Genomic DNA, 18338 nt, shown 5'->3' on the forward strand with positions numbered 1-18338 from the left:
TTGAGGCAGGCCTGCAAATGCAACAGGAAAACACCAGATTTGGGGAAGAGCTTGGTAAATAGGAGGAAAGAAGGGGTTAAACACCTTGCACCCAGGAGGGGAGATGTAGGGTGCTGAGGTTGTACACAGCACACGTTCCTCTCTTACCTGCTTCCATCAGCTGGCACTGCTGCCCAAAAACTTGGGAGAAGGTGACAGGGCCTGCGGCAGAGCTGGAGGTCACCGGAGAGGAGTCCATAGTGCTCTTCGGGTCCTTTGTGTTTGTCATGGGGCAGAGCCCAGCAGCTGCGAGAGGCTCCAGACCCCCAGAGAACCCCAGTGGGCAGGAGGAGACCCCCCCGGGGCAGCCGTGCCTCTTCCCGAGCCAGAGGATGCTCCTTGGGCTCTTGTCAAAGTAGAGCAGCAGCCCCCGTGTTTTCAGTTGAGTGTCATTGACATTTTGATCGAGACCTGGCTCTGCCTCTTCCAGGAGTTTTCTGCTGTGTCCTGGGCAGGTCTGGGGGCCTCAGGCACTAATCAGCAACAAGGACTGACCCCTCCTGGGGCAGCTGCCATAGGTACAGCAAATACACAAGTCTCTTTTCTTCTCCTCCTGGAACTCTGCTGTCTAAACCCAGCATCAACCTTGTCCATCAGGGTGGGCACATGTCCTCCCGAGCTCCCCCGGGCCGGGGGGCTGCTGACCCTCCGTCCTTCTGGAAGATGCTGGAGCACCGGGAAGATCTCCGCCTCTCTCCGGGATTTGGAGCCCAGGCTTCCCGTCAGGAGGACGGAGGAGGCTTCCAGCGCCTGAAGCCGATGGCAGAGGAGCCCCCGGACCTGCCCGGGGCTGTGCCTGCCGCTGCGGTGCTGCGCGGAACCCCCCAGCCCCGCTCCTGCCCTGCCCGCTGCCCGCAGCCTCTGCTCCCGGGGGCCCTGCCAGCCCTCGGCATGAGCCCCCCCACCCCGTGGTTTAGTCCTTCCTCCCAGCCCTCTCTCCCCTTCCCCCAGCAAAACAGGCGAGGGGGAGGAGACTGGAGCCACCGTTAAATAATATTTCCTCTGCCCTGCTGCAGTGTCCCTCCCTCTGCCCCTGCCCGGAGCTTTCCCCGAGGCACAGAGCCCTTCCCTTAACCCCCTCCCGCCTGCGGGCTGGGATGCTCCGGGGAAAAGGGGGGGAAAAGGGGACGGGGGTGCCCGACCCCGCCCGGGCACTGCCCCTCGCCCCGCGGTGTCACCTCGGGGTGACAAGTGTGACATTGTGGGTGGCAGCGCCAGCCGGGGCTGTGTGCAGGGATGAGGGGCCAAGAGTTAACTCCCCGGCAAGCCTGACACAGCTGATTCACCTGAATTTTAAGAACTCCCTCTTGTTAGTGCAAAGGATGCTGACTGCAGGAGCTCGTCATCGTTTTGTGCTCCGTGAGCCAGCTGAGCTTCCTCTGGGGAAAAAAAAAACAAAAAGGATGGGAAAACATCCCTCGACCTCGGTGGAAATACAAAACTGGCGATTTGCAGCAGCGGGAAGACCTGGGTAGAGCATCCGAGGCTCCTGCAGACAGCAAACACCCCGCTGGAGGATGGAGGGGGAGTCTCAGACCCTTTCTGTAGCTCAGCCGGGGCAGGGGGGGGGCAAAGTGACTTGCCCAGGGCCACCTGGAGAAATGTGAGCATCAGGGAACAGAAGTCACGTCTCTGGTGTGTGCTGCAGGCAGCACAGCTCCTCCAGCAATGTCACTGCACAGGAACCAGCAGTGCCCAGAAAAAAACAGCTTCATCTTTCTGTTGTGTCTGCTCCCTCTCCCTGCTAGACTAAAGAAACTGATGGATTTAGCACTTTAACAGCTGCTAAACTGGTTGTGTACTGAGAGCTATCACCTCCTGTGAGATTGTTCCTGCCTAGAATGATTTAAAAGTCTCAGATGCCCTAAGTCACAGTACAGCCCAAACAAACAAAACAGAGACACTTTGCATCTTCATTTCGCTGAAAAGGCAGAAACAATTCCTGCCCTTACAGGGAGGCAAAAATTTAACTTGATGCTCTCATATATTACATGGGGGAAAGCAAATATTGGGCCATTTGGGCCATAAGTCTTCAATATTCAGGTATTCCTGGGCTATTTTCCTGACACTTTGGGCTTTTGGTCTCCTTGCCCATGCTCAGCTGCTCAGAGCAAGCTGCCATCAAGGCAAAGCCTGCTGATGTTTAATGCCTACACAAGCCTGCTCCAAAACTGTTAGGAAAAAAGCTGATGTAAAAAGAGTGGCTTTTACTTGGGTGGGAAGGGGTAAATGAAGAGCTACAGTCAATTCAACCTCCAGCATCACCTTGTGCAACACATACTCCTGAAAATTCTCCCAGAGCTGCCTGGCAACTTCTCTGCAAAATCCACTGCATAGCTGCATCCAGCTCTGAAATATTGCATAATTTAAAAAAAAAAAAAAAAAAAAAAAAAATGACACAAGAGGCTACCTGAAAGTCCCTTTCCCCTATTCCTTGATAAAGCTCCTCCAGCGCTTCAAGACTTCAGGGCTTTTTGTGTTGCAGAGCAATTCACTTATATTTTTTTTCCTCCTCAGCAATACCATTATGCATTACGAGACTGAAAAAAAAAAAAAAAAAAAAAAAGAAAAAAAAAAAAAAGAAAGAAAACAACACAAAACCCCTCCCAAAAGTCTTAGAAAAATCTGTATTGTGCAGCTGCTGAGGACTGCCACTAGTAGGGGGGTACCTGGGTGCCAGAGACCTTCCTAAGGAGGGAATAGAGGAAGGGGGGAAGTGCTGGAGCTTGTTTGCTGTTTGATTTCCAGAGCACGCGTTGTAGCTACGGCGCTGGGGAGGCGGCGGGCTCGGCACCAGGTTCGGTGTTTTTCTGGGGCTGTGTCTGCAGCACAGCAGCGCTTACACAACGCGCTGCGCTGCCACTTCTCGTTTCACACCACTGCTCACAGCTTGCGGCCGTTGGATCGAGTCAGTGCGTGTCCCTAAAAAGCAGAAAGCAAGCAAAGAAGCTCTCAGGTCTGGGCTGGGGTGGGAATTGTCAGCCTGAGCAGCATCGATTCCCTGCTCACCGGCTGGGAACAGCTCAGCAGTGCCGGAGCTGGCCAAGGGGTGCTCCAGTTCAGTTCCTGACATTTTGATCCCAAGGGTACTGGGTACAGAAATTCTCCTGTATTTACTGCAGCTCACCTGGATTTTACTCACCCAGCTGACAACTGTACCCAGTCCCAAGCAGAATCCAGTGCCCGATCTCCTCTGGGCTCTCCAACACAAGCTGAGGATGGTTGGACACCCAGAAGGCTCCTCAAGGTCCCCCCACTGTGCAGGTGTCACTGATAACTCCATCAGCTGCACCAGACAGAAGTAATTCCTGACACCACTCATGTGCTAACAGTGATATTTAACATCTATAGAAATACCAACTGCAAAAAACGGGGGGGGGGAAATCACAACAAAGTAGCAAAGGATTCTGGAAGGGAGGAGGACTCAGGAGAGGACATAGGAATATTCGGACATTCCTTAACAATGTCATCAGCAACGAATGGCAACAAGTAACAACTCATTTCTTGTGTGGCAGAGGCCACTCTGTCACTGTTAGAAAGCGCAGACTCTGACAGACATTCTCAGATAAGGGTTTTTGCATTTGCTTCCAGCACAGCAGTGTCACAGGGAGTGCTGGCCAAGTCCTGGCTGGCTGCATGGAGAACTTAGGGATGTAGTTACTGCTCTGCAGACAACACTGCTGAGGTCAGTTCTGGAACATTCTTATAATTCTGATGCCTGTGTCATGCAAGGAAAATTGATTGTTTTGTACAACTCGCATAGAATTCAAAGCAATGCACTTAAGGTTTGGCATCACAGACAGCAATTAAGCATATTTCTCCCTTACTTCAGATTACATCTCCATCAGTTCTTGGCTGAATGCTGTTTGGTAGGGTTTTGTTCTTTCCAAAAAATAAAAACTGGAATGCTACAGAAGAAAATGAGGTGATACAGAGAGAAGTCCTACTCTAAAAGACTTAAGAGGATTCTTATCAAGAGTAAGACTGAATTATGGTTTCATTAACATATAAATATCCTTGTGGAAAAGAAACACCAAGGATGAAAGGACTCTAATCAGTCAGTGCTGGGCACAAAGAGAAGCTGAATTCAGACACAGATGTTATTTACTATGAAAGAGGACTGAAGGGAATAGCCTGGATATTGCACTTCTGAAGGTTACAGTGAGGCATTCCTCAATCCATCCATCCTGGGTAAGCCCTACCCACTGCACCTCATGTCAGCAGGATTGAAGTTCAGGGACTCTGCCAGTTAAGCTCTACAGCTGTAGGAGTAAATATAATTGGTAAATGAGAAAATGTAATGAGCAATTTTATAGTACAAGTTTCCTGATGTAATGCTGGTCTGTTCCACAGAGCTTCAGCTGGAGGAGTGAGGAGGGGATGAGCCTGGAGATAACACCCTCTCACCTCCTTTGCACAGCCATGGACACTGGCAAAGCAAGGGCAAAAAAAGAATTAATTAAAAGAAAACCAAGCCTGCTAAGCCCTGCTGGAGTCAAGGTGAGCCAAAACTTAGCAGAGAAGCAAAGGGGCTGGGGGTGTTATTTGCATTAGCATCTCATATCTAAGATAATATTTCCAGAGCAGTCTAATCCTTAACAACTGCCACTTCTTCTTCCAAGGCAGCTGCAAAGCAAGCCATAAAACAAATGCAGCACAGCTTGAAATTCTCTCCTACCCACAGCACCTGTCTGTCCCCCTCCTCTTTTACACTGGAGAATAAATGATGGTTGTTCAGGATCAATAGGCCAGAACGTGCTTCCTAGGCCAGCTCATCCCAGCACAGAGAGAAACCTCTCCTGCCCCAGAGGCACAGCACTATTTCTGTCTGCCCTGCTGGGGCAGCATCACTGAACCCAGCTGCTGGCCACCAGCACAGCCACTGCTGAGCAGTGACCTTGGCTCCATGCAGGAACAGCCCCGAGGAGAGCAGCTCCATTGCTCACACTCCAGGAAAATGTTCCCCAGCAGTGCCTGACCCACGTTCCTATTCCTGCTGATCCCACAGCTGCCCCCTCACACAGGAGATGCCAAGCTGCTGGGGGCCTCAGGTGGGATGGACTTGTGTCCTCCATCTGTAGTAAGGGTTTTGTTTTTTATTTCTTGAACACGCAGAACAATCTCTGCATCTGACAGCTGACAGGAATCTTTACAATTAGAAACTGAAACAGTTTCACTGGTTTTCCTAACTGGGATTTTTTGAGGGGATTCAGCCAGCACTGTTGTCTGCATCCTGGCAGCTGCCAGCAGCATCATACCTGCAGTGATACAATAAACAATATTAAAGCAGGAGCTTCATTTTGAGAATGTTTTTTCTCCTTACCTGTTTTTGAAGGTATTGCTCTTCCAAAAAAAAGCCACAGCTCAAAAAGAAAAAAAAAAAAAAAAAGTAATTAGTGCTGCTTCATGTGACAGCACAGACAGATGAAAGAACTACATAGCTATCTAGGTGAGTGTTTCAGAAGGTTCTCGTGCAGGGAGAGAATTACAGTTCAGCAAAATCTGATCACTCAAAACGTGCCTGCAACTGAATGCCATTTAATCAAAATCCAGCAACATTGATTTGTTAGGCTGCTGCAGGCGAGGCAACACCATGCAAGGATGACAAGTGATTTTTTTACTAACAGGTCAGATTTATAATGCATAACAAATCTTCAGGTGTTCTGGGGCAAAAGAGCCATTTTTAGCCTATGTATAATGAACATTAATACCTATACTTCAGCTATTACCAAACCTTTTTGTTGTGTCTGCTCTTGTTCTTAAAGCCTGTGGCTGAATGGATGCAGCAGTGATGGTTGGCTGCCCACCCACCCTCACTGGTGCCCTTACACAGGTCCCACTGCCCTGGACAAGGTAGAAACTTTCTCCTCAAGGTGTTGTGATGGAGCACATCCCTTAAAATGAATGAAACAGGAAGCAAAAACCTTCCCACTTCATGCCCTGCTCAAACTTTCCCCTTCCTAGGGAGGGCAGCAACCAAGCCACTCCAAGTTCCAAGAAGAGGTTTGGCTTGGAGTGGAGAGTCCAAACTACAACAGGTTTATGTGCTGCTTACTCAAGGGTGTAGACTCAGAGGCTGAGGCTGTCAGGTCTGCAGTAATCCCTGTTAGCATGTGTGGAGCCTGATGGACCAAGGTGACATTTCTATCTCCTTCCTCCACTCCTGTCATGCACCAGAAAACCTCAAACCCTTCAGCTGTTTCAGAGCTAGAATACACTGGATCTCCATTCTGAAGATTTCTTTTGCTGAAATAATAGTAAAATGTCTCAACAATGCACTTTGTCACATTAATTTATTGTTGTTCTTTTTTCTTTACATGGCAGACAAACAACAGAGCTTTCAGTCTTCCAGAGCAATGTTCAGAACCCAAGCACCAACCAGGTAATACCACCACATCTTCACATGGTTTATTTGTAATAAACTTCTCAGTCTCAGCATTGTTGTGAGAGCACTGCAGAGCTGCCTGTGTCAGCCTTGCAAAATCCTACATGCAAAACCTGAGCTTTTTCCCCACCCTCTCCTAGAATTTTCACAAGAACTTGTGATATTAATCAAGGACAAAATTTCACGTTTCATCAGCAGGCACGGGGGAGGTTAAAAGTTTGCTGTAAAACTGTGAAATTCTGCCTTAGGAAAAAAAGAAGTGGCATACTTTCCTGAATTTACTGTGAATAAAATATCCTCATCATTCCAGGGAAATGACAACATTTTGAATGGATTCTTTTATCCTGCAAGAAAAATCCTCTCCCCAACCCTAAAAAAACCCCTGCTTTTGTTATCTAAGGGAAAATTATGAAAAGTCTGGTGCAGCCAGGGGTATTTCTTGTCAATAGCATGGATATTTGTCTGCCACAGCTTAGACCAGAATGGATCCTTCAAGTAGACCAGTACAATATAAAGCTGTGGGCTGTGGTCTCTTGGTTGAGTAACACATTATAAAACTTTAAAAATGGAGCATCTACAACCAGGGCCATAAGGAGGTGCTTTTCAGATTGTAAGTACAGATTTACAGGCTTGTCTGATAAACCACAATTTCTCTGGGGAAAATGTTTATTTATCACAACAATTGACATGCTTCTCTCCTTGAGTTTGTCCATTATTACAGTTAATGCCACTAAAAAAAAAAAAAAAAAAAAAAAAAAGCAAAAATAATCTGCACAAAAGTGACCTCCAATAACCTCATTGGTCTGCCTTAAAGGCACTGAAACTCAGCAGCAGCCCTGCCAGAAACTCTGTACTTAATTTAATTTGTTGTTGCTGGAAGTGGAGTGGGTCTCAGAAGAAGGGATTGTTTCAAGCAGGATTTGGGCTGCAAGGCAAGAAAGCTCTTCCTCAGCAGCAATCCTCATGTGACCAGGGAAGATTTATCACTAAGAGGGAGCTTGGACAAAAGGCCCAAGGAAGCTGGGCTGGGAAAAGCAAGGGCACATCCTGCTGGTGCTGTGAGACAAAATCCCCTGGAGCTGGTGCTCATCACCACTGTTAGAGTCATCTTTCCAACCATCTGGATGCTGCACAGACACATGGGAAGATCCTTCCTGTTTGGAAGAACAGGGTTTACCATACTAATACTACATGATGATAAAAAGGAGAAAATGTGGAGAGAAAAGAAAAAAAGAGAACATGGAAAACTAAGGAGCTGAACGTGCAGGCCAGGCTCTGTGAGATGCACCTCAGGACAGGAATTTCTCTGCTATTTGACCAAGCTGAACCAAGCAGATTCAGATGCTCACTTCCAACTACTTTTAATCTCAGAATCTCAGCCTTCCAAGGGAGACTTCCAAGGAAACATTTCAGCCTTTGTTTGGGATTAGTACAAGAGGAGATTATTGCTATCAAAAAGCTCAAGAGGGGACAAACCTAGGAAAGAGACCAAGCAGCCAGTGATGGCACAAGCTCTCCCCACCCCAGGCTGCATCTCAGAGGTCCCAGTCTCAAACTGGAAGCAGGGGAGGGGATGCAGCTTTTTATGGCTCATCTATTTCTGCCTCTCAGCCTTCCCCCACACCACAATTGCACTTAGAAAGCCTCCAACAGGGGATCATACAAAAAATCTGTAGCTAGATCACACAAGATCCTGTGACCTTTTCTTTCCAACTCAAACAACAAGTAGCTAAAACATTTTTATGGTGAACAAAACCAATGCTTTTATTTGAAGCTTTTCTATTCATTTTGAACAATCTGATTTCCATCAAAATAATTAAAAAATTAAATGTTTTCAGCAATTTCATACATATGTATTGATTTATATATCATATATGTGTATAGATACATATAAAATTGATCCTTTTTTCACTTTTTCATGGTGGTGGTAGGAAAGAGAGTCAACTGGGCACTTGTTTTTTCTCAACTATCATGTGCATACACAGACATTTGCTTATCTGTGTGGAGTGCAAAGACAAGGAGAGGAATAAACTGACTGAAATAAGGGGGAAATGGGGCAGTCAATCCCTTTGGCCTCCTTGAAAAATCCCAAACCTGGACAGGAATCCTGCAAAAACCTGTCTAGACAGAAGGAACCCTTGATGTCAGAGGTGAAATCTGCAGGGGCCTGTAGAGGCACTGCTGTCAGATGATGCACCTGGGGGTGACCAAATTGTCACCATTTTGGAGCAAGAGGTGAGACCTTTCTGTACTGCACTGCACCTGACCTGTGTTTCTGCAGCTTGTCTCATGGACACCTCCTCTGCAGGACTGTTGAAACTAAACGTGATTGTATTGAGACAAACACAAGCTCAGTATTTAAGGGAAAGTGTTGCTTGCTACTGCACAGCAATGAGAGGGTTTGTCTCTCACTAAAGAAAGAAATCCTGGCAACAAATGTAATGGCAGCTTATGAGAAATAAATGGATGCTTGTCCCTTTATGAAATGGGGCTGCCAGTGCCTTTCAGAGACATCACTTAGAGGTGATCTTCCAAAACAACTGGACCCAGACACACTTGGCAAGCATCTTGCCCACAAAGTCAAAGAGACTGGGGCACCCACAGACTTCAGATGTGGAAACCTCACAGAACTGACCACCCCCTTCACTGGATCTGGGGGGGATGCCCAGTTCTTTACCCATTAGGATGGGAAGTAGAAACTAAAATGATACAAGTCTTTTCAGAAGTTAATTGCATAGTATGTTAAACCCCTCTGTGTTCTACCAGGAAGAAGAGACTCACCCAGAGCCATCAACCCTCTGAACATGGTTAATCTGCCTGCAAGTGTCTGAACATTTCTCCCTGCTATTCCACTGCCTGTTGGATCGTGGGCTCCATGCAGGAGGGGACCCTGCCAGCACCTCTCACCAGCATCCACAGTTCTCCACTCTCTGAGAAGGCAGCAGCCCTGCTCTGTGCTCTCTCCCTCTTCCTCTGGAAGGAAGGACAACATGACAGAAGCAAGCCATGGCTTCCAGCAGAAGAAACCTCTGTCCCTGTTGGCTACGGAGGAACCGGCCTCACCTCATCTGAGAAAAAGCAGGAGAGGGTAATGCTTGAGGGTTACTTCACCTCCCCCTTTCCAGTCAAGAGTTCCCAGTACCTGCAAACACACAGAGAGTTGCATTTAATCAGAGACAGCAATGAGATGAAGCAGTCAGATAACTGCCCCTTTGTGCTGAGCTGGGAGCAGGGTAAATCATTCAGCCAGTGCCTTGTGGGAGAAATGCCCAAGATTTAACTTCTGCTTGGGTTTCCCACAGCTGAGCGGGCTGTGCTGCAGTGAGGGATGTTAACATTTCATTATTTTTTAAAGTTATTTAACACAGGATAAATTACCTGGTTTGGTGGGACGTGCAGAAGAGTCTACTCCTTGGAGAAGGGGGACAGGTTGGGTTTCCTGCCTTGCCTGGTGCTGGGGCTCTGCGCAGAGGAGGAATGACATCTAGAGGCCATGCGGAGCCTGTAACTGCAGAGAGGCAAAACAACTCACAGACGTGCCTGAGGGGACGGGGGAAGAAAAGCTGAGATGTGCTTCGGGAAGTGAGGAGAAAATAAACAAACCTCTACGTCCTCTCACACCCTGCAAGTACTGAGAGCCACTTCTGAGGGCAAGAGAAGGTTTTTTGCCATGTTCTGAACTGACCTTGTTAGCTTAAGTAGGAAACAGACAACGTCAACTGGAAGCAGAGTCCAGCCTCCCACCCAATGTCCCTGTTAGAGACCCTCCAGCTGGGCCAGACAAATCCAGAGTTATGTACAGAACAACTAAGACCCATGGTCTGTTTCATCAGGACAGTCCTTATCAGGCTTTAAAATACATTTTTATGGAAAAGAAATACGTAAGAACAACCCCATGTGCCCACAATTCTCCCCAGGACACTTTTGCCCCTGTAGCAGGGGGACACCAGACTGACACTGCTACAGGGCAGCAGTGCAGATCAGACATGATTCCACTTCACATTTTAAACTGATGCCAAGAATCCCGAAGGGAAAGTGAAAACCAGAGATTTTGACTGATAAAATGACCTGTCAGTTGTGATTTCAAGAAGCAAGCCTGAAAACACGAGTCAAACAAGGGAAGCATAGGCTGGTGCCCTATTCTAAACATACCACCCAAGCTAAACTTCCCTGCATGAAAAGATGAAAAAATTTCCCCTTTTGTTTTTAAATTCAGCATCCTTTGCTACCATGCACAGACTGAGGGCCCATCCATACTGAGGTCTGCCCCCCTTGGATCCCCAGATTTGCCTTAAGGATGCACCTACCTTGTACAGGCAAATTTTCTTCAAAAGTTTAACCAAAACCAACTATTTATGTTCTTCCAAAGGAACAACTTTTGAAATAAAAATTTATTACATAACAACACGGTCTAAAAGTTGAGTTAGGTTTTTCTGTTAGGTTATTATTAGAGTTCTGTATACACCCTTTAAAGGAGATTTGCCATCATCTGTCCTTCCATCCAGATTTTGCAGTGCAGTGGAACTGCGAGTCAGACATAAAGAAGTGAAAAAAGTTTCCATTACAACACAAAAGCAAAACCACAGAAATCTTAAAAAGTAAGCAATTCAATTATTTCCAAATTAAAATATGTGGTTAAAATAATCTGCCAAAGTTCTGTTATTGTTCTGTGTAAGCCAAACTTCCCAAGCCTTTGTGACTGCAATACTGTCACATCCATCTAGTGTGCAGGAATCAGAAAATGGTAATGAAAAAGTTAACAAAAGCCAGATTTTGTTGGTCCATATAAGGACTGTTGCCAAGGGAAACAGAACATCCAAAATAAGTTTATTTTGTTTGCCTTCAATTTTTTACTATAACTAGAAGAGAGACATTTTAGTTTCTTTTTATTGAGAACATTTCCATTTTGGTAATACGTAATGTTAAAAAATTAATTATTTCTTGCAACAGCTCTTTGATAATCAATAACGTGTGTGTTACTGCATGCAATGAGCCAATGCCTGGATCCCGTGGGAAACTTTTTATTAAAAAAAACCAAAAAGCCTCCAATCCAAAAGACAAAGCAGCTAAGAAAATCTGATCTGCATTTTCAAATGAACACCCCTCGCCCCTCCCCAAAAAACCCCAATGTGCTACAGGGATCTTTCACTCCCTATAACATCAACTCCCTTTACAGCTTCTTATTCGGAAGCCATGGATTAAAGGATCAAGGCAGAAAGGGATATTTTCTCTAGACAGAAACTGAAATGGAATTCTTACTGAAGTTCTTCCTCTCGTTTTCCCATTCTGCTCTCCACGTGCAGGCAGCCAGGAAACGGGTGCCCTCCTGTTCTGGTGTGAAACTGGAGTGGATTGATAACTCTATTTTTAATGAGCCTGTTGAAAGAACCCCCAGGCTGCCTGGACGTGTCAGCAGCAGCTCCTGGGGCTGCAAGGTGAGCTCATCCCCGAGGGGGCAGGGATCTGAAGTTCCCCGTGGTGTGCAGGAAGAGTTCTTGGGGTTGCTATTTACAGCAGTGTCACTTTGCACCTGCTGTCACCATCACCCGTGCCGGGGTAACCCGAGCCAGGGAAAAGGAAAGGGGTTCTCAGGGAGTCTGTGGAGATGCAGCTGAGCAGTGAGAACTTCAAGGGGAAGGAGCTGAGGGAGCTGGACCCCAGCGAGCAGACAGAACACCCCAGACTACATCCAGCACCCTAAAATCCCCTGGTTAGGAACAAACCTAGCCAGAAAAAACCCAAAAAAACAAAAAAAAAAAACCCACACAAAAAACCCCACAACAACAACAACAAAAAACCCCAAAACCAAAACAACACAAAACAAAAAGGAAAAAAAAAAAAAGGAATAGTATCAGCAAACATATCATGCTTGCAAGAAACACAGAAACCAAACGTGAGGCAGCAGGAAGGGTTTTCTTTGTCAGTAAGGACTTTTAAATCAGGATAAATGGTCTTGGTAGATCTGTTAGCTATACCATAAATTAAAGCTAAACCCAAAGTTAAAATTATGCTCTTTTTTTCCATGCAGACAGAGCCTAAAGCTCTGTCTCTTAACCAAAAGCACACCCTAACAGAGAGACAAATCACAGCGTGTGGTGAGACTCGCTACAATAAAAAGACACCAAATCCCAGGTCTTAGAGTCTTCTATCCTTGGCTCAAGTGTTTTGCAGGGTGAGTCAGTACCATAATCCCCATTTTTCAGATGCAGAACCAAGTCAGAAGGGAAGGGATTTGCCAAGGTCACCCAGGAAATCCACAGTCTAAAAGCAGAGGCAGGAACAAAGGCAGATTCCTCAATCACACTGCATTCATCACTATGCCTCAAGTCAAATTGTCTCCCGAATGCTCCACAAGTTTCACCTTATTTGTCCAAACTAAATTCCAGCTTTCATAAACCTTTCTAGGCCACCGAGCCTTGAGATGAGCAGCACACGCCAAGGAGAAGTCTGGTAAAAATGTAAAAAAGCCAGCTCCTCGCACACACCCTTCCCTCAGACATTCTCGAAACGTATTTTTAATGCAAATTACTTTGTCTTCTACCACACTTGTGCAATTAAAATTCTTCCCAGTTGCTAGTTGAGTTTGGTAGAAATGTCCCAGAAAAAAGAAGCCATGTTGTTCGTGGGAATGAAGGCTGAAGTGATGGGATGGGGCTGCTGGGCACCCCAGCAGCAAAGTCATCACAGAGTGTCATAAAGCACTCAGGTAACTCAGGCTCACATTTCTATCTCAAAGTGAGTTCCTCTTGCAGGGCTTACACTCCTGTGCTCCTGATCTAAAAACCCCTCATAATGTCCACAATTTCAGACACACACACATTCCAACATTTCTCCCAACAACAGACAGGCCAGGGACTATCAGAGTGTTCACTACTCTTAATTAAAGCTGTGTAAGCTGACACAGACTGCCTTCTAAAATAATCAACAGCCTGGGACAAAAAAATAAAAAAGAGATGTAGATGATTAAGCCTAAATTCCTGGCTTTGCAGAATGAGAATTAGGCAAGCTACTTTTACAGGCCAGAAGGCAAGTGAGGGGGGTTTGAGGCATGGATAAATGAGATTTCTGGGCTTTCTGCTCTCAGTGAGAATCAAAACATCATGTTGTTAGCCCAACTGGCATGTGCTCTCTTGCACTAGCATATTGCTTAATAGGAAAGTAAATACACACAAGAACTTGGAAAAACATCAAGCCTCAATTACATGAACTTTTTTTTAAGTGAAACAAAGCAGCAGGATGAAAGGTTTGTGGATAGAATTTTCTGAAGGAAGATGTTTCTCTCTTCTGAAGAAGAGTTCTGCCTCTGTGTACAAAAACCAGGGAGCAGCAGAGGCAAAAAGTCTCTGGCAGTGCTGTACTGCAGCTACTCAGAGACTTACGTGCATTTATTTATGAAAGCAGTAAAAAAGCTGGAATAGTCAGGATTTTATCTTGCAATCACGTGGCACTAAAGGACACAACGTGAATATTATGATTTTATGGTCAGGCCTTTCATGAATCCAAACTGGAAAAACCTGTTACTTGCATTCTCAGCTTGCAAGAAGATACACGGCAGTACTCTAATCACAGTGGTTCAAAGGACTAATGCCTTTAGAGTCACATTGCTCCCCCACAATAACTAAAAAATTGTTTTGTTTCACACGTGTGCTCCTGAGTTCAAATTCTTTCGTTGCTGACTTGGTTCCATTCCCAGTGAAATTCTACTTCACACCACTATTACCTTCAGTGCTGAGCACCAGTCACACACCATGGCTACAACTCACCTGGGGAATGATCTAAAATCCATGCATCAATACAACTTAAACATAACCACATTTTCAAAAGCAACCTAAAGTGACCTAAAGCAGCCACCTTACAAGGACTTAGCACTGAGGATGGCTACTGAGCATTTTTTGAAAATCAGCCTATTCAATTGACCTCAAAGAAATGATTCGTCCCTTTTAGAAACCTTGGTCCAGGGCTATAAATTTAGATGAACAGGATCATATCAGCAATTTATCATCTTGCCCTTTTAGCAAAGCTCAGAGCATTGTGTGAGCCAGAAGGTGAAGAACGTTGGGTTAAAAATAGCAGTACTCAAATACATCTCTTACACCATCAAGCAATCTAACGATAATTTGATAAAAACTTTGTATCTCCTGAACCCCACTCATGACAGAAGAACAGGAAAACTTCACCACACGTAGGGAAGGTGCAGTCTGGCAGGAAACACCAAGTGCAGGGGCCTGGCTGCACCCCCTGGAGTGACCTGCCTGGGCTTGAACACAGCTCAGATACTCTCTGATACCAGCTGGTTTTAACCCCTGCTAGCAAAATGGGTGAAGGGGGTTGGGAAGGTTAAAAAAAGTGTGAGATCTCCCATCTCCATACACATTTAAGCGTTATTGGTTTTAATAAACCAGCACTGCATCTGATCTTGACCAGCATGTCAGGTAATCTCTGTAAAAAGGACAAGTTTAGTTGTTTTCACTGCCTGTTTGGATGGATTTCAAGAAATGTAAGCACTTTGTGGGCATCATTACAGCTTTATTGTTGTATCCAGCCCATGAAGAGGCAGTTATAAAAGCCATAGAAATTCAATTATGCAGATGAGCTGCAACAGTAACTGTAGAAGTTGTACATTTCCTATTTGTGATGAGCTGAATATTTAGGAATCAAACTTCTTCCTTGCTGATTAGGTCTCACTTTGGAATACAAATCTCCACCTCACTTCACTTGAGAAGTGGTGTGTACGAGTGTGTGTGAACCATCCCAGGGTGGCAACATCCTTGGGACACAACAGGACTGAGCATCACAGCAGGGAAACAATCAAGACAATGGCAGCAGGATTTCAGTTGTAATATTCAGGAATGAGGGAAAGAAGCTGGTTTATTTACTGCTAGAAATCTCTAATAAACCCTTACAAGGTCATCAAGAGACTGAGACTGAAGTAAGACCAACCACCACCTGCTATTTCAGTTGTCAGGAAGAGCAGAAATATGTGAAATGGCTCATAAGCAGCAAATTTACATCCCAGCCTCAGTAACTTCAAGAATACAGGGGACTTTGTGCTTTTTTTCGTGTTTCCTAAAGTCTTAGAAGATACCCAGATACACCTATGGCTACAACAAATAACAAACCTTCACTGGGGTGTGCTACCACCTCTGGGTGTAATTGCTGCTGTAAGCTAGACTGAGAGTTCACCTCTTTATCTGTGGTGCAACCCCCAAGCTGCAGCTCTGTTACCACACAGCAGATGTGCCTGCAAAACACACAAGGAACAATGTCAGAACTTGGGCACTGCTCTGCCAGGGTTCATCCATCAGCTAAAATCAAGGGGGAACTTTGTCCTGGGGGATAACACACTCAGGGAATGACACATCCCAGGAGAAAATAGACCAGGAATTCTTGCTGAAGAATCTTACCCAGACAGAAGTATTAATTTGAATTCTATATAATATATTAACTTTCTACTGGATCAATACTATGTTGAGAAATGGGGTACTGTAATACTGAGTCTTAATGATGTTACATTATCCCATCCAACTGCCACACCACATGGACACAGATGCTCCCAAACATCGTGGGGGTGGAATGCACCACTCTCAAATTCTCAGCACAGCCAAAACTCTCCACATATATTTTTTTCAACTACTTCACCAGTGTAAAGCATGTAAAAATAGAACATTATATCAGAAAAAGTTGAAACTGTGCATGTAATTTTAATTAAAACAATTTACATTTATTAACTGTGTCCACAATTAAAAACAAAAAACCCTAAGAGTAGCTCTGAAGAGTGAAACTGGTAGAAATTAATTTCAGTGAACTGGGTGTAGACAACCAAAAGATGCAAGTACACTTAATTCCTTCTAGATGTACATTGTTTCATTTTTCCCCCTACATCTGGTTTCCATACAAAAGGCAAGTTTCCCACAAGTTTTAAAAAAGCTTACTTTATTGGTTACAGTTATATAAAATGTGTCATATGATAGTTCCATCTAGTTGGTCATTAAGTGCTTGCAACACCAGAGACCCTTTAATACATCTGCAAGGTACAGGAGAAGAAAAATCCCTCTTCAGTTGCTTACCTGCATTGCCAGTGTCTTCAGCAAGGCTACAAGGTTCAAAAGCAATGACAACCCCACTTTTATGTCAAATTGTGATTTTTAATGTTTGCATTAGAATAGTCTTTATATCACTCTCCAATAGAAGAAACAATATAACTAACAGCAAACTTTAATACAGGAACATGCTCCAAGATTAACAACCCAAAATGAAAACAAAATGAAATTAATGTAAAATGTAAATCACATATAATACAATTCAAGTGTCCAAAACAATTTAAATAATTTTAAATATTTTATTTTTTTTTAAACTTGCTACAAATGCTTTGTACAATATTTCAACATAAAGTCCCCATAACAGAAATGTAACAAAATGGGAATGATAGTGAAAGTGAGAGTTAAAGTGGCACAAATTCACCAAACAAGTATTAAACTACAAATTTTATAGAGGTAGATTACTTTTTAAGTCAAGAACAAAAAATAAAAGGGGTGGCTGTATGAAGAAACTAGTCACTTTCCATCAATTCTGTCATTAATCTTGAAAGCTGTATGAACACATGACAAACGGTATTTTCATAAAAAACTGTTCTGAACAACAGATCAATTTGTTGTCTTAAGTTATTAGATAGAGGTGTAGGAACTTTTAGCGTAATTATATATTTAACTTTCAAAATATACAGGTATGTAGTCCTGGTCTAGCCTTCTTATCAATAAAAAGATACACTGCATTCATTATATATATGGTATTTAGAAACCGATATTGATATTTCATTGCTATATAAAGTTTCATTTACAGGTATAAATAGGAATTTGGAAAATCCATAAAACATCCAAATCAGGCTTTTTCCCATTGTATGCTGGACATCTAAAAGACTCAGAAAGCAAAGAGAAGGTGGGAAGAAAAGGAAATTCTGCCATACTAGGCTGGCCTCTACTGATTCGTTTAGACAAAAGGCTCGAAGAGACATAAAAACATGACAGAAACACTTTGAGTGCAGCAACATTTTTGTCCCTGAATCTACACTGAATTATTGACAAAATTAAGGAACCTGCTTTGCCAAGGATGCAGCTGAAACTCTACATCTGAACTGCCTCTAGGCCATTCGTGAAGGTAGAGACAGAACCAGGATAGAAGCAAACACAAGAGCAAAAGATTTGGTTTAGTTAATCTCACTGTTAATTTTTTTTGGATGGTTTTGTGTGGGTTTTGTTTTTAGCAAGTACCCTTCTCGTTTATCTGAATCATCCTCTAGCCCAGCATGCGTGGCAGGCATGAAAGAGGAAAATTTATGCCTGACACTGAATATTAGCAAGGAGCCTGCAGGCAATTTTCTGACTGAGAGTCAGCTTCAGCTGGTTTCCCAAGCTTGGTGGATTTCACATCCCTTGTCGTAGTGCTTATCCTAAGTTGAGCATGCAACAGCTCTACCATGGCATTAAGGGATTTTTGTGTTTGTTATGTTTTTACAGGAGATTCCTAGAAAATAAGAAACAAAAAAACTGAAGATAAATGACAAAACAAACTACTTGTGAACGGACAGAAAAACTGAAAGGTGAAAAACAAATCTGGAGACAAATATTACATGAAGCAAGTCTTGAAAAAAATATTAAGATTTCCTGGAAAAAAAAACACAAACAAACAACAGTTCCTACACAGAGTAGAACTAAACATGGCCTGTGCTGATCTGAGTGTGTGAAGGCAAAAGAATTTCTTCATACTATATATTTGACATTAAAAAAGCTGACTAGACAATCTATTTATCAACATCATTTCAGAAACAAGAAGAGAATTCTACTAGCATAACTACTTGATACACCAGAAAAAGCTGCAAGATGCTGAAGGAAACAGTATCTGAGACAGTCAGAGAAAT

General features: G+C 44.1%; 1 protein-coding gene across 10 annotated transcripts in view; it reads right to left on the bottom strand.

Annotated features, from left to right (window-relative positions):
• Positions 1-6323: 6323 nt before the first annotated feature.
• Positions 6324-18338, bottom strand: part of PRDM2 (PR/SET domain 2) — a 63423-nt gene continuing 51408 nt past the window's right edge. For 7 of the 10 annotated variants that reach the window (XM_071766863.1, XM_071766861.1, XM_071766864.1 and 4 more), the window contains 2 exons: positions 9803-9932; positions 6324-9566 (listed from right to left, as the gene is read on the bottom strand). In XM_071766863.1, coding sequence (XP_071622964.1) covers positions 9830-9932 — 103 coding nt within the window. In that variant the 3' untranslated portion in view covers positions 6324-9566; positions 9803-9829. Of the gene's footprint in view, positions 9567-9802; positions 9933-16340; positions 17945-18338 lie in introns of those variants that run through there. The other 3 variants (XM_071766862.1, XM_071766865.1, XM_071766871.1) reach the window with 1 other exon arrangement.

This window comes from Heliangelus exortis, chromosome 23 (genome assembly GCF_036169615.1).
Source record: "Heliangelus exortis chromosome 23, bHelExo1.hap1, whole genome shotgun sequence".
Taxonomy (NCBI): domain Eukaryota; kingdom Metazoa; phylum Chordata; class Aves; order Apodiformes; family Trochilidae; genus Heliangelus; species Heliangelus exortis.